This window comes from Podarcis bocagei (assembly GCF_964188305.1).
Source record: "Podarcis bocagei genome assembly, chromosome: 8".
Lineage (NCBI taxonomy): Eukaryota > Metazoa > Chordata > Lepidosauria > Squamata > Lacertidae > Podarcis > Podarcis bocagei.
In genome coordinates this window covers 85665762-85682560 of record NC_138133.1, presented here as the reverse complement: position 1 = coordinate 85682560, position 16799 = coordinate 85665762, and the positions used below count along the sequence as shown (strand labels likewise).

Here is a 16799-nt window from a genome sequence, read left to right as displayed (position 1 = left end):
GTTGCCACCTCACCGGCCCTACGATTGCGCTATTGATCTCTTGCCAGGGACAACGCTGCCGCCTGTGAAGCTGTATTCCATGTCTGAGGAGGAGCTGCAGGAGCTCCGGGAATTCATAGATCACAATCTGCAGCGGGGATTCATCCGAGAATCGAAGGCTGTAGGGGGCAGTTCTGTGTTTTTTGTGAAGAAGAAAGACACGCCCCAAAAGAGGCTAATCGTAGACTTCAGATTCATAAACTCAAAGACAAAACCCGCGGCCTTTCCCATGCCCAAGATCGACGACCTGCTCGCGACGGTGCGGAAAGGGAAGATCTTCACCAAGTTGGATCTCCGCGGAGCTTACAATCTCATACGCGTGCGAGAGGGTGATGAGTGGAAGACGGCCATGTTCACGCCGTTGGGCACCTACGAATACAGAGTTATGCCGTTTGGTCTCCAAAATGGCTCCCACTTTTTCCAAGCTTTTATGCATCATGTGCTAGCGGGACTCCTCTACAAGAAGTGCGTATGTTTCCTCGACGACATTCTGATCTTCTCAGAATCGCCGGAGGCTCACGAGAGCGACGTGAAGGAGGTCCTGCAGAGGCTACGGGAGCACAGGCTCTACGCCAAGCTGGAGAAGTGCCAATTCGACGTGACGGAGGTGGATTTTCTGGGCTATAGGCTGTCCGACAGGGGACTAGCCATGGACAGCGCCAAGGTCCGCGCGGTGTTGGACTGGAAGAGCCCGCGAAATCGGAAAGAGGTCCAGAGGTTCGTCGGCTTCGCCAACTTTTACCGCAAGTTCATCAGGGGTTTCGCTAAGGAGACGGCAGCTATCACGGACACTCTCAGCTCCAAGAAGAAGAAGTTCACCTGGACGGACCAAGCGGAGCAGTCCTTCAGGAGACTTAAGAGTCTCTTCGCGTCCGAAGAACAGCTGCTACACGTGAATCCTGGCAGGCCCATGAGGGTGGAGACTGACGCATCTGACAGAGCGGTGGGGGCCGTCCTCTTACAGGAAGACCCGCAGGGAAACTGGAGGCCCTGTGCTTTCTACTCCAGAAAGCTCAGCAAGTCGGAGCAGAACTACACCATTTGGGACAGGGAGTTGCTGGCCATCCACGCAGCTTTCAAGGCGTGGAGGCACTTTCTCATCGGAGCCAAGCACACCGTGCAGGTCCGCACGGACCACAAGAACCTAGAGTACTGGCGCACGGCGAAGCTACAGAGCCAGAGGCACATACGCTGGGCGGAGTTCTTTGCGGATTTCGATTTCAGGATAGAGTACATCCCAGGCGACAACAATGTCATAGCAGATGCGCTCTCCAGGAAACCGCAGTATCTCGAGGCAGCGGCACCGGTGGCAGCCAAGCACATTTTTGCACCGCAGGCGTGGGCGTGCGCTTCAGCCGCCGTGGACCTGGAGGCGGTGCGTCGCGCGTTGCAGGCGGATCCGTTCGCACAGTCCAAGATGGAAGAGGTGTGGAGGGGCACAGCGAAGGACGACGAGTTCCAGATACGCGACGGCCTGCTGACCCGTAAAGGTGCTCTCTACGTTCCGGGAGACGATCTCCGCGCGAAGGTTCTGCAGCAGTTGCACGACGCACCCAGCGCTGGCCACTTCGGCAAGGAAAAGACAACGGAATTAGTGGCCAGAGACTTTTGGTGGCCCCAGATGCGAGGGGAGGTCGCGGAGTACGTCGCCAGGTGTGACACGTGCCAAAGGTCCAAGCCAGTGCACCAGAAGCCAGCGGGACTGCTGGAACCGCTGGAAACGCCACTGCAACCGTGGGAGAGGGTGGCGCTGGACTTTGTCACTGATCTGCCCAGTTCGCGAGGCAAGACGGCGGTGCTTGTGGTTGTAGACCTGTTCACCAAGATGGCGCATTTCATTCCTTGCGCGAAGGTGGCGACAGCGGAGCAGACAGCCAAACTGTTCATCGACCACGTGTTCAAGGTGCATGGGTTGCCACGGTCCATTCTGTCCGACAGGGGGCGCCAGTTTGTGTCCAGTTTCTGGCGGAAGCTCCTAGGGATCCTGCACGTCAAAATCAGCCTGTCGTCGGCGAGACATCTGCAGACCAACGGCCAAGCAGAGAGGGTCAACGCGATCATGCAGCAGTACCTGAGATGTTACGCCAATCAGCGACCCGCGGCTTGGGTGGATTACCTGCCGATGGCTGAGTTTGCCTACAACAACACGAAGCATGCGTCTACGGGGGTGACGCCGTTCTTCGCTAACAATGGAAGGCATCCCAGAACCTTCCCGGGGCTCGTAACGACGGGGGAGGGGGAGCCACAGGAAGCCGACCATTTCGCAGCAGAATTGCAAGAGGTGCACGACGAGCTACGGAGACATTTAGAGCTAGCTAAACAAGCCTATAAGGTGCAGGCGGACAAACACAGGAGGGAGGGGGAAGACATCCAGGTGGGAGACTGGGTATGGTTAGCGGCCCAAGCGGTGCCGGCCAAGTCGTTAGCTAAAAAGAAGCTAGGACACAAGCAACTAGGGCCGTACCAAGTTGAGGCCAGGATCAATCCCGTAGCGTTTCGATTGGCCCTCCCCGAGGGTTCCAGAATGCACCCGGTCTTTCATAGGTCGATGCTCACCCCCTACAGGGCCCCACACAGATTTCAGGAGTCAGGGACGGCACCGGAACTAAGCAGGGAGTCGCCCAAGAGGGGGAGGTCATCTAAGGACGAACCAGTCAACGAGGTCACAGAGATTCTGGACTCGAGATGGGGGGAAGAGGGAGTAGAATATTTTCTCTCCAGGGAGGGCGCCCCGGCCAGTACCAACAGTTGGGTGCCGGACTACGCTTTGGACGAACCCCTCCTCAAGGACGAGTTCCATGCCCTTTTCCCACACAGGCCCATGCCAGCACAGTTTTTCGACGATTGGCTTTTTACGCCCACACTTTCCGCCAGCACCTTCCGAGGGTTCTCCTCCGCAGAGGAGACGACGCCAGCGTCGAGCCCTCCAAGGGGATCGTGTTCGGGGGTGGACACCGACCCTTCTTACTGGTGGGACGACCAACCAGAAAAGGACTGGCGCATGAGGTGGCGGGTGGGTCCTTGGCAAGCAGACCCCACCCAGGCAACAGGGGGAGGGGAGGACGTGAACATGTTGGGAGAGGACAATGGGTTCGAGTACACAAACAATGAACTGGAAGCAGAGGAGATCGACGTCGACGACCTGTGTCCGGCAGCAACCTCTGCAACGACGGAGCCCCCGGAACCTGCGCCCGAGCAGCGGGAGGGGGGAAGGGGGGGCTTCCAGGGGGGGATGGATGTCAGGGGTTCAGAGACAGAGGCACAGGTGAGGGAGGAGACGGAGAGCGACGAGGAAGAATCCCAGGACAGTGAGGAAGAGGATGACAATGACTTGAGATCTTCCATGAGTCTCTCAAGTGAATCGGAGGATTCTCAGGAGGGGGCGCCCCTGGTCAGGACAAGGGGGGTCACAGGGGGGACCTGCCAGGAGCAGGGAAGCATCAGGGAAACCCCGAGCGGGAGTGGGAGATCGGGGCCGGCTTCCCAGCAGGAACGAAGGGAAGAGAGGGGGGTTCCCAGTGTGACACACGGAGCGGAGCAGGAAAGAGACAGGGGAAGGAGATCTGGGGAGAACGTCCTGGCGGAAGAGGCGGAGAGTAGTACAGGGAGTAGTGTAAGTGTCAAAAGGAAGGTCAGGGGTAGCGAGCGCGCGCCAAGTTCAAATGTGGAGGCGCGCGGAAATGGAGAAAGCCCGGAGGAGGAGCCCAGCCCCAAAGCAGGAAGGAGGGGGGAACAGGCATCTCAGGAATCCGCTTCAGGAGAGAGCAGGAGGGAAGGAACCCAGGGGGGCAGAAAGACCCTGCGGAAAAGGAAAGACAGGAAGAGGTGGTCTAGCACAAGCCTCTTAAGTTGGTGCAGGGGCGGGACCGATTCAGAGGGGACTTCAAATGTCTAACGTTAGAGACTCGGGGCTGCGCGCCTCGGTTGTGGAATCAATAATGAACTGCAATAAACATCCTTGTATATAAGAAGAGCTTGGCGTTGGTCTTTTGTGAGCTGAGACCTGAGGCAGCCTCTGACACATGTCTTTCCACCTCCAGGACTAATACTTCAATATGTGTAATTGTTCATTACTGGAACCCACAAGGCAAATAGGAAATATTATAAATAGAACAGGATGACTGAAAACCAGAACGGAAGAATTCAAACAAATGTAGCCCCATGTTTCAGAAAGGCAGTGTGGTATAGTGGTTGAGAGCGGTAGTCTCGTAATCTGGTGAACCGGGTTTGCGTCTCCACTCCTCCACATGCAGCTGCTGGGTGACCTTGGGCTAGTCACACTTCTTTGAAGTCTCCCATCCCCACTCACCTCACAGAGTGTTTGTTGTGGGGGAGGAAGGGAAAGGAGAATGTTAGCTGCTTTGAGACTCCTTCGGGTAGTGATAAAGCGGGATATCAAATCCAAACTCTTCTTCTTCTCCAACCAAATGCCTCTGTGTCATGCCTCTTTGTTTCTTGGCTGTGGTTGCAATCACCAAATATTCCCACTAAGCCCCTTGATATTTATATTGGTGTTCCATGTCCATTTAGATTCCAAGCATGGGCAAATTGCCTTTAACTGTTCTTTTCATTCTGTTTTATCATTTCCTACTATTTCCTCTTTTCCTTCTCTGGAGCCACAGGTGAGAGCTGAGGGCAGGGTGGGGACCAACGGTGGACAAACTATCACAGAAGGAGCACAACGTGTCCCCTAGCAGAGGTACTACCCCTCCTCTACCATCCCATACCACCTGTGAACTTTAATAGGGTCAGAAAAATAGAACCCCCAACAATGTGAGATCAAGCGGCAAGATGAGACTTAGAAAAACATCTGTATTAATTAGCCTGACATTGAGATTATTGCTTTTGCAAATGAACTACATCAACTTGAGACGTTCACATACCTGTGAGAAAATGCTGATCAACAATATGGTGAGTGGGAGACAGCAAATGCAGCACTCAGCACTGGAATAAGTAGATGGTAGGAAGGCTTGCAGAAATGAATGCAACCCAATGGGAATAAAAGCAGATATGTCCTCAAGTTCCCTGTATGAACTTTAGGGCTCCACCCACCCTTTTTACGAATTCTGCCCACATCATGTGACAAAAATATTCTTTTCAATGGTTATCAAAATTTTGAAGATAGGAGGAGGTTCTTACCACATAAAGGCATTCTTGAGAAAATTGGGTTAGCAAATTGCAGGGAATGAGGAACCAGACAACACTCTGTGATGCAATCAGGAGAACTATTTTTACTGAGTATTGTCATGTTTCGTCTTCATTTTGCTATGCTCTAGCTGGTTAACATGGCCGTGGGTACACAAGAAACTCAAAGATATACATGCAAATGTATTTATTTCTTATTTCATAATATTCACATACTGCTTAATGGTGAAAATCTCAAATCAGTTTACAGCTTACAGTTTACAGACATGTAAGAAGAGTGTATACACACACACACACACACACACACACACACACACACACACACACACAATTTTTAAAGGCATCCTGGAGAGTTAGGAAGATCTCTCTCCTTCATTGACTGTTCAAGGTCATGTCCTATAGCAGTAGCATCACTGAAAACTGAAGAAACCTTGTATTCACCTGGTCAGTGTGAGGGCAGGTTTTCCACACCCCAGTTCCCCTAAGAAGAAGAATTACTGTCCTGTAGCAGCAGCATCAATGGGATGTAAAGGATGGGGGGGGGGCTTTTTATTTATTTTGGATTCTTCCCTGTACATTGCTCGTGATATTTAGCCTGTCAAGTTTCTTCCCCTTGAGCAGTAAGGCAAAAGTCATTCCATTCCTCTATGGCTCCTCTGTTACAACTCAGTTCACATTCTCCTGCATATCCTCTTTCCTTGATGCTCCTGTCTATCCAAAACTCAGTTACCTGAAGAAATCACTTCTTCCACCACTCACATATTTGGACCCCCCCCCCAAGTTTAATTCATGGGATTTCTAGTCCTTCCCACCTGCAACACAAATGCCTTAACCTTGATTTTAGTGCCTTCCCCGCCCCTCCAGCCGCCCTTACTGCTTTGTAAGTTAGTGGCAATTATCTCTTCCTCTCCAAATCTACCCACCTCAACTGACTAAAACCCTCCTACTTCAATAAAGAGCTCTGCTCATTCTCTGTTGAGGAGCTCAAAACATGGAACTCCCTGCCCTTAAGTATCTAACCAGGAAGGAAGATTTTGCAAGGTTGCAGTACAGTAGTAGGTTGGCACAGGAAAATTCTTCATGTTCCAGGGTTTTCATTTTTCAGAGTAACTCCCCCCCCAAAAAAAGTGGAATTTAGAAGGCATATGGTGGCTTTGCAGGGCTTGAACTAAATGTCCCTTCGGGTCCTTTCCACCTCTGCAGCTCTGAGATTCTAAGTTGTTGTTGTTGTTTAGTCATTTAGTCGTGTCTGACTCTTCGTGACCGCATGGACCAGAGCACGCCAGGCACTTCTGTCCTCCACTGCCTCCCGCAGTTTGATCAAACTCATGCTGGTAGCTTCAAGAACACCATCCAACCATCTCATCCTCTGTCGTCCCCTTCTCCTTGTGCCCTCCATCTTTCCCAACATCAGGGTCTTTTCCAGGGAGTCTTCTCTTCTCATGAGGTGGCCAAAGTACTGGTGCCTCAGCTTCAGGATCTGTCCTTCCAGTGAGCACTCAGGGCTGATTTCCTTAAGAATGGAGAGGTTGGATATTCTTGCAGTCCATGGAACTCTCAAGAGTCTCCTCCAGCACCATAATTCAAAAACATCAATTCTTCGGCGATCAACCTTCTTTATGGTCCAGCTCTCACTTCCATACATCACTACTGGGAAAACCATAGCTTTTTCTAAGAATCCAAGTCAAAATAATTTTGGCCATACTAGTGGAGTTTGTGCCAAATGCTTTCAGAACTGTCTTCAATCACAGGAAAAGACTGCAACCTCACCTGTATAAGCACAAGCAAGACATGAATATTGAATACAAATTAAGTAGGCTACAAGAAATGCAACCTGAAGTTATGAACATTTGCTTAGTAGAATCTAGGATGTCATAGTATAAACTAGATAAAAGTGATGATCTTTTGGGACCATCAGCACTTCGTTTCAACAGAGATCTCTGCTTCCTCTGTTGAGCTTTCCTCTTCCTTGAAAACATTCTGAAGTATGGCTTTCATGCTCTTCCTATGTCTGCCTCTCTTCTGCCTGCCAACCAGGAAATAGATCAAAGGGTTAACACTGCTGTTCAGGCAGGCAAATAAGTAGACATAAATTGAAGAAAAGTGAGAGGCTGAATCAAAAACATAAGGGCTGATGTAATAGGCATTCAGTGGAAACGAAAAAATGATGAAGAAAAGAAGAGCAAGCAAGATGGCTATTTGAGTTTTACCCCGCCTTCGCTGTTGCGATTTGAAGGAGACCTTGAGGCAGAGAATTAGAGTTGAGATAGTCATGAGCAAGAGGCAAAGGATGCCATTCACAGTATACTGGTAACGTTTCATGGTATAACTGTTCACATTTTCAGTCAGGCGGAGGGCGAAGTTAATTCCACAGAGAAGGCTAGAAAGTACCCATATTATGGAACACAAAGTGGTGGACAAATTTGCTGGCCGGTGGCATCGATGCCAAATTGGGAAGAGGACTGACACACACCTGTCAATGCTGATGGCTGTCAGTAGATATTGACCAGCACTGTACATTAATTGAAAGACATATTGTAGAAAATCATACAGAGGTCCATAATAGTTTCCTGTTGCAAACAAAATCATTTCCATAAAAAAGTTAGCTGTGACTACACCCAAGTCCGCAACAGAGAGGTTCAGGATGTAAATGGTGAAAGAGTTCCTCTTAATGCAGAAGCTAAGCAGCCAGACAACAGTCCCATTCCCCAAAAGCCCCAAAATGCAAAATAAAATTGTGAGTATAGACAATATATATATATTTGGGTGAATATCCAAATTCCATTCTGGATAATCATAACTACTATTGTTGGAGAAGGAAGTTGCATTGTCTTCTTCATAATAGTCTTCTTTAGCACTGAAAGGAGACAGGGGCATTGGGCTGAAACTGGCCATTGTACTCAGTCGTTGCTGTTGCGCTTCTTGTGTAGATATGTCTGCTGGGGGTGAAAAGGGTGGAATTAGTCTTTGTTAATGAATAAAGATGAAACTAAAGCTTTTCAGCCTACTCTTCCATGTCTTTGTGAGTTAATTCTTGAGTTAATTCCTAATACGAGAGTTAATTTTTAAGGTGAAATGGCTCATCTGTTTCATCTCGAGTTCAGGCTACCTCTTCAGTAACAAACCTAATGTCAGGGCGTGGCTGGATGAAGAGGAGTGGTGCGAGCCTCATGCCCTATAGCCCCCCGCACACGAGGATGCGGAAGATTAGGACATTTTTAATCCAGTTGAAAGCTATACTGCCACATGGCTTCTGAAATTATTTCTCTCCCATCTCTGTCCTGCAGAGCACAAGGGATGGGGTGCTGTTAGTCCACCTGTCAGTCACCTGACATCACACGTGTTCTCAGGTGCCTCAGAATTTACAAAAGGGGCCTTTGCAGGCATGGTTAGTTAAGCCCATTTTGGTCAAGCTCTACCTTTTCTTCCTCACAGAAACTAGGACCCTCGTACCTACGGGACTGCCTCTCCTGGTATTTCCCACAGAGGACCTTACGGTCTTTAGATAAGAACATCTTGGAGGTTAGGGTGGCCTCAACCAGAGATAGGGCTTTTTCAGCCGTGGCCCCGATCTGGTGGAACGCTCTGTCACAAGAGACTAGCGCCCTGCGGGAGTTGACATCTTTCCGCAGGGCCTTCAAGACAGAGCTGTACCACCAGGCCTTTGGCCAAAGCACAATCTGACCCCCTCCCTCTTTCTGTAATCCTCACAGAACTCTAGCCCAATGGTTGTCATTAATTTGATTCTGAATTGATTTTAGAATGTATTTTAATTAATTAGCTGTGATTTTATGTAAACTGTGCTATTTTTCCTGTTGTTAGCCACTCTGAGCCGAGCTTTGGCCAGGGAGGGCGGGATATAAATAAATAAATAAATAAATAAATAAATAAATAAATAAATTATTATTATTATTATTATTTAAATGCAGAAGGTTGACAGGCCATATTTGGCCCATCGGCTGGAGGTTCCCCACCCCTAGTTGATAGAGGTACAAAGATGTTTGGGTCATTCATTGGAGCCATCTCCACTTGCCAATGAACAACGGGGAGCTTGCTCCAAGGCTCCGGGTTGTTCCTTTGCAGTTTCACTGGCCAAATTATGAACCTGGCTAGGACTAAATTCGTCCATGGGTTTGGAGATTCTCAGTGCTTGATTTAGTACAACATCAGGCTCAGTGCACTCCCTGTCCTACTGGAAAAGGCAAAACAGAAATGGGGAACATGGAACAAGATGAAACTGGTTTACTGAGATAAGCAAGAGATGGCTAGAGGTATTCATTTTATTGTAAAAAGTGGAAATAAGCAGGCAAGAATTTCTAACTTGAGCTTTTTGCTTACCTGTGACAAACATTGGATCAGATATCATGATGGAGAGAGAAAGAACCAGCAGTAGATATTCCTGTGCTGGAATAAACAACCAGAAGATTTGCAGACATCAATGCAACTCCCAAGTCTTGAGGAAACATTCAATGCATTTAAAAGCTCAGTGCAAGATGTACAGCAATGTGCCCATTTGCCTTCATTTATGCTTAATCAGTTTGCCAGTGACAAGACAAAAACGATTCTCACTGGATTGCCAATACAATCACCTGCAAATTTAGGAGGAGATTATTTTTTGCAATACCCTAGAATACTACTCTTGCAAAAAGTGGGCTTGCAAGTAGTAGGGGAAAAATGACTCTGAATTGATCAGGTGAAATGCATTTATTGAATAGAATCATAAAAAGCTTCTAAATTTTCATGCTGAAACTGGAATTATGGAGGTACCAAAAAGCACTAAAAGCATGCAATATTATAGCAAAAGTAAGAACTTAGGGTGGTATAGGTGAGTATAGGGTAGTATACAAATTTTAATAATAATAATAATAATAATTTATAATGCCATATTATTATTTTTCTTACTCTCCTATAATACTAGAATTCAGGGCCATCTAGTGCATCTGAATGCTGGACAATTTAAGAGAGGCAAAAGAAAATGCTTCTCTGAAAAGTAGATACATAAACCGTGCAATCTGCTCCCAAAGTATATACTCATGGCTACCAACCGGGATGACTTTAAAAGAGGACTGAACACATCAATGGATGATCAATTTATATTCTGCGTCCTGTGTGTGGGACAATACGCCTCTGAAGTCACCACTCTGAAAAAAGTGGTGAAACTGGTTTACTGAGATAAGCAAGAGACTGCTAGAGGTATTCATTTTACTGTAAAAAAGTGGACATAAGCAGGCAATTGGCAGCAATAAAGGCCTATCTCATATTTCTTTTATTTAAAATGAATAGCTCTAGCCATCTCTTGCTTATCTCAGTAAACCAGTTTCACCACTTTTTTCATTTTGTTCTGTGTTCCCCATTTCTGTTTTGCCTGTTCCAGTAGGACAGGGAGTGCACTGAGGCTGATGTTGTACTAAACAGAACTGCTTCAGTGAGGGAGAAATAAATTATATACTTGAGCATATCCCTTATATTAGCCCCCCTCTTCACCCGTCATGCATTCAGTGAGTGCATAGGAGGGAAAGTATATTTGTCAAAGCAGATCCTGTCTGTGACCTCCACACAGCCATCACTTTTGGAGCCATTCAGATGTACAGGTGTGAACACACAGTCTCTGCCCATTCATTCTGGGATGCTCCCTTTTGAAGTTTTCGGAGTAAGATCTGGGAGACCAGCCTTCAAATTCCCGCACAGACATAAAACTCACTGGATAACCTCGGACCAGAGTCAACCTGACCTATCTCACAGGTTGGTTGTGAGGATAAAAGGAGGAGCAAGACAAACCATGTACACCACCTTGAACTCCTTGGAGAAAAGGTGGGTGTAAATAAATAAATGGACTGAATTTTAGAAGGCAGCTTCCTATACTTTTCTGTTCCTAAAACCTCATACAGAATCTTTCACAGCTGTGTTATCTTTGAACCTTTTAACCCCAGCGATCGAAGCTGTGCATTTTAATAATAATAATAATAATAATAATAATAATAATAATAATAATAATAAATTAAAAATTAATTCTGCCACAGTAATTACTCCTTTTTCTGCTCTTGGAAGCAAAGAATTTCTAACATGAGCTTTTCGCTTACCTGTGACTAACGTTGGATCAGATATTGAGATAGAGAGAGAACCAGAAGTAAGTAATCCTGTACTGGAACCAGAAGATTTGCAGACACCAATGCAACTCCCAAGTCTTGAGGAAACATTCAATGCATTTAAGAGCTCATGACAAGATGTGCTGGAATGTGCCTGTTTGCCTTCATTTATGCTTAATCTGTTTGCCATTGTCATGTGATAAGTGAAAAACGATTGTCACTGGGTTGTCAATATAGTCTTTAGGGGATTGTGATCATGCACACTAACAGCTCCCTTTGTAAAATATACAAAAGTGCTTTGAAAGGCTCCATTACACTTCAAAAGCCTCCAAGTAAGTTTTAAGCACTGGGAAGCACTTTGCTCCCCACGCGGGAGATTTCCAAAACACTCGGGGAAAGAAAGCCCAGCTAATGGGCTGGAAAGAGCAGGATGATGGTACAGTAGGGATACAAAACCTTTTTTCCAGCAATATTCTGCCTCCTGTGTGTGGGGCAGTATGCCTCTGAAGTCCAGTTGCTGAAAATCAGAACTGGGGGGGAAAGCTGTTGTGCTCAGGTCCTGCTTGTAAGCTTCCCATAAACATCTGTTTGACCACTGTGAGAAAAGGTTGCCGGGATGGATGGTTCTTTGGCCTTCTCCAGCTGTTCCCTTCTTATGGTGTGTCCTGATAGCATCAACAGAGAAGGCAACATGAAGGATGGGGCTTTATTTTGCATTCTTTTCTTCACTTGGTTTTGCATGTTCCATCAGTTATGTTTTTTCCTCTGGCACAACATGAAAACAAGCCCTACATTCTTCTCCAACTCCAGTGCTGAAACTTAGTTCACCATCTGGTCATCTCCTGACTTGGCTACACCGACTTTTTCTGCTCTGGACGGAGCTCTTCATTCACTCCTCTGTCCTCTTATTGATTCAAAATTCTGTTTCCAAATCATTCACCTCTGCTAAAAGTAGTTAGTAGTATCCGTGGTGTCAGCCATTCAGCTGTTGAGGCTACAACAGTCTGGCATATGGGGTTCTAGCCCAAAACATCTGGAAGCAACCACACTTGTTTTTCCTTTCTTATGTCCCTGATGACAAAAGAAGAGCTTTTCTGGAGCAGAACAGAGGTAGATCTAGTCCATAATTCTGTTCCTGCTTTCTAAAGGAAGCCACTAAACCAGATATGTTCCTTCACCACCATCGTCAAATTCTCTCAGTGAGACTTTGCAACAGACATATGGAATTCTAGCAGTGCAAGACTCTGCAAAGATCACATCCAGTTAAGTATGCAATGCTGGACTTTGAATCCTTGCTATTCCACAGACTGGGCAGAGGCAAACATCTGCATTGGCAAAGACCAACTCATGTTTAGAGGCACAATCTGAGTGTCATTAAAAGCAAACTTTGATGCCGTGAAGAGTCCTTCTAGACGGGCGCAGGATTGCCTTGCCCACAAGGCAAGCTGAGGAGACCACCTCAGGTGGCAGGATCCAGGGAGGGAGGTCGATACTTCCTTTGAGTAACATGGTAGTTAGGAAGTTTGTGTAATTTATGCAAAATGTAATTTTGGAAAACTCAATAAAAATCATGTTTAAAAAAAGAAATCATAAATAAATAGATAAATTTGTTGGGAAAAAGCACCAAGGCAAAAGCCAGCTCCAGATGGCTGGAATGCAAAACAGGATGTTATGTTTTGCAGATGTACTGCTGGAGAAAAGGTGGAGCCTATTCTCTGTACTGAGCACCGGATGTTAGCTCAGTGTGTCATATGACCTGTGCTGGAAGTACAGGGGAGGAGTCTGTGTCTCTTCTGATGGAGTCTGAAGGGAGCAGTCGCATTTCTATGTACTGCTGAGTGACAGGAATAAAACATGTAAAAAGGACTCCTGTCTGTTTCATTTCCCCTCCCTGGGGGAATGCAGGGAGGGAGAGAAGCCGAGAGAAGCAGAGGGTGTGTTCTATCTCACGTCTAATGAGAAGAATCGCCGGTTTGTTTACCTAGCCTGCCGGCAGTTGCAGACGGAAGGTAAACACAGTATCTCACTCAATTGCCTCGGGGGAGGCCAGGTACCTCTGACTGTGAGCTAAGATACTAACAAAATTAATACATAAAGTGATGTTGATGGTGTCAGAGTTCTGTTTGCTGAAATTAAAGTGGAGATTACACTCTAAAAGTCTCAGTTTTGCAGAAAGAAATTACTGGGAAAAGTTAGTTTGCAAGTGGTAGGGAAGGGAGAACCAGCTAATGGCTCTGTGACTTAATCAAGTGAAATTCATTTATTGATTAAAATCATACCATGCTTCTATATTTCCATGCTCAGTTTGGTTAATGAATCAAAACGGATGTATAAAAAAGAGTACAAAAATACTGGGAATGTTTCATCTGTGCCTTTTGGGGTTTTTAACATGGTCATCCTTCTGTAAAGTTTATACCTGTAGTCAACCTTGTCCCACTCGTTTTCTGCATTCCAACAGGCTTCTTTTATGCTCACTATGTGAATGCCATCTGGACATAATGCAACAAGTAGATAGGACAGTCACATGTGGTCTTCCATATCAGTAATGGCCAGAGCACATTACAGACAACTACATGAGATGCACAAGGAAGAAAATAAGACAGGGTTTAGTTACACAACTTCTAGATTTCAAAAGGAAGTTATTGAAGAAAAGTGAAGCTGCTAAAGAAAGCATATAGTATTTTGATAGAATAGGAAACAAAAGATGAGGAGGTCAAATCGGTTATGATCAAATGGCCACAGGATATAGGACATAATATACAATTTGAGGACTGGGAAAAATTGTGGAAGGTAAACTTGAAATTTACAGATTGTTGTCTCTAAAGAAAATTATATGAAAATGATGTATAGATGGTATATTACACCAGTGCAGATCGTAAAAATGTACGAAACCGGGTCAAATATATGTTGGAAATGTAAAGAAAAAGAAGGGACTTTTTATCATATGTGGTGGGAATGTAGAGAATTTTTTTTAAAAAAGGAAATGATATACAATGAATTGGGGGGGGGGGACGTTTAAAACGACATTTGTAAAGAAACCAGAAGCATTTTTGTTAGGGATTGTAGCACAAGACCTGCCAAAAAATATAAAGAATTAATTTATGTATGCTACAACAGCAGCAAGAGTCTTGATAGCACAAGGATGGAAGAATGAGTAAATCCCAATGAAAGAACAGTGGCGAGAAAAACTGATGAGATATGCAGAGTTGGGTAAACTGACATGTAAATTGCAGGACAAGGACAAGTGTGGCTTTAAGGAAGAATGGGAGCTTTTTTACAAATTATTTAAAAAGACAAAAGACTGGACTTCTTGGCAGGTTTTGAATAAACATACACAAATTTATTGGTTGATAACATGTTAGACAGATAATGTAAGGATATGTAAAATTTTATAACGTTCAGAGAATAATATGTGCTGAGAAATCAGAAAGAGGAGCTGAGGGAGGACTTTAGTGGGGGAGTGGAGGGAGGGATGGAAGGGAGGGGGGAAATAATGTATGCAGTTATATGGTGTGATAATTTGTTATGCTGAAATTGCTGATAAAAATAATTTTAAAAAAGAAACAAGAGGTGCAGCTACAATAGTTGGGCATATGCGATTGACTGACATCAGTCAAGGAACGTCTCAATTTTCTTTTGATTTATGAGCAGGGGAAGATCTTTGGAGGAAGGGTTCCTGAGGGACATTAAACTGGATGAACTTATTTAATTGAATATATGATGATGTGTCATATTAGTCCTCTTCCCCTAAAAGACCATGCATATAACTGCATAGGAGGGGGCAGGATTGTAAAAGCAGATCTTTACGGTGACTGCACATTCAGCTGAATTTGTACATAGAGTCAGGCACATTTATAATTATCCACAGCTAAGGCTCTGCCAGGAACTCTGCCATTTGATGTTTCCCTAATGACATGGATGGATATATGTGTAACCCAATACTTTGGATGCTATTTGATTAAGCCATACTCTGAATTGACCCACTGAAATCAAGGCACTTGGTTGTGACTTATTAAGTGTGTTGATATTGACTTAGTTAGGAAGTTGGCTTACACCAATTTGGATCATTTGTTGAGCTAGTTTAGTAATACCTACTGAGGTAGGGAAAGCATCCTCAAAAGACTGGTAATAGATCCTCACATTTCAGACAGTGTCATTCCCAGCCCTACCTGATAGAGACTGAATCTGGAATCTTTTGCATGCAAACCACTCAGCCTCAGATTTTGGATACAAAATCCACACTTCCATTTGAACTGTGATTTCTATGCAAGGATATGAGAGGTGATTCTTTTGTGCCATTGCTTATTCCCATGAAAACCTGCTACAGTGGTACCTCGGGTTAAGTACTTAATTCATTCCGGAGGTTCATTCTTAACCTGAAACTGTTCTGAACCTGAAGCACCACTTTAGCTATTGGTGCCTCCTGCTACTGCCACACTACTGGAGACCAATTTCTGTTCTTATCCTGAAGCAAAGTTCTTAACCTGAAGCACTATTTCTGGGTTAGCGGAGTCTGTAACCTGAACCGTATGTAACCCGAGGAACCACTGTATTTGCTGTTGATTGGGGACAAACATCAGTAGGGTTTTGGAAGGGACATTCAAAGCCTTAGTGTTGGACCTGAAGCTACTAAGTCTATCAGGCGCTGAGATCTCCAGAACTCATTCTGTCGTAGTCCTGCCACCTGGGATCCCTATAACTCCTGCCACCCTTGCAGATGAAATATGTTCACATACCTGTGAGAATCTGTGGCTCAGATATCATGAGCAGGAGGAAGCAGGAGTAAGAGCGTTCTTTGGTGGAGAAAGTAGGCAATCAAAGGATTTGCAGGAATCAATGCAATCCCCAAGTCACAATGAAAACTTGTAAGACTGACCCAGCTGACTTCAAGATGTCCTGTAAATTATCCTCTCCTCTTCATCTGCGCTTAATCGGTTTGCCAACATCTTGTGACAAGAAGAAACTGTTTCTTTACTGGTGATCAAGATAGCCGTCAGTGAAATTAGGAAGAGTTTGCTGCCGCCTTAATTCTCACTGTTGTAGAAAGTACTCTTGTTAAAAGGCGGTTTCTTAGTCATCGGGGAGCGGGAAGCAGTTAACAACTCTGTGCCTGCATCGAGCGATATTCATTTATTGATTAATAGCATAGTATGCTTCTATCTGGGACGCAGGTGGCACTGTGGGTTAAACCACAGAGCCTAGGACTTGCCAATCAGAAGGTCGTGATTAGAATCCCTGTGACGGGGTGAGTTCCCATTGTTCGGTCCCTGCTCCTGCCAACCTAGCAGTTTGAAAGCACGTCCAAGTGCAAGTAGATAAATAGGTACTGCTCCAGTGGGAAGGTAAACGGTGTTTCCGTGTGCTGCTCTGGTTTGCCAGAAGTGGCTTAGTCATGCTGGCCACATGACCCGGAAGCTGTACGCCGGCTCCCTTGGCCAATAAAGCGAGATGAGCGCTGCAACCCCAGAGTCAGCCACGACTGGGCCTAATGGTCAGGGGTCCCTTTACCTTTACCTTATGCTTCAATCT

The 16799-nt window shown here is 45.7% G+C and overlaps 1 protein-coding gene across 2 annotated transcripts; it reads right to left on the bottom strand.

Moving 5' to 3' along the window:
* Positions 1–6860: 6860 nt before the first annotated feature.
* Positions 6861–16146, bottom strand: LOC308592896 (mas-related G-protein coupled receptor member H-like). 2 transcript variants are annotated; one of them, XM_081204927.1, is made up of 3 exons: positions 16007–16146; positions 9523–9588; positions 6861–8123 (listed from the first exon to the last, which is right to left on the bottom strand). In XM_081204927.1, exons 1-3 carry the CDS (start codon positions 16032–16034, stop codon positions 7099–7101), a joined length of 1119 nt encoding a protein of 372 aa, XP_081061053.1. In that variant the 5' UTR covers positions 16035–16146; the 3' UTR covers positions 6861–7098. The 2 variants fall into 2 exon arrangements, with proteins under 2 accessions (XP_081061053.1, XP_081061054.1); XM_081204928.1 differs by lacking the exon at positions 9523–9588.
* Between the last annotated feature and the right edge of the window lie 653 nt (positions 16147–16799).

What these genes read in the sequence shown, in the direction of transcription:
- LOC308592896 (XM_081204927.1), bottom strand. Translation starts at nt 16,034, where the DNA reads ATGATATCTGAGCCACAGATTCTCACAG. An exon ending in TGAGCCACAGATTCTCACAG is followed by an intron (nt 9,589 to 16,006) that starts GTATGTGAACAT and finishes TGTTTATTCCAG; the next exon opens with CACAGGAATATCTACTGCTG. An exon ending in TGATCCAATGTTTGTCACAG is followed by an intron (nt 8,124 to 9,522) that starts GTAAGCAAAAAG and finishes TTTCACCCCCAG; the next exon opens with CAGACATATCTACACAAGAA.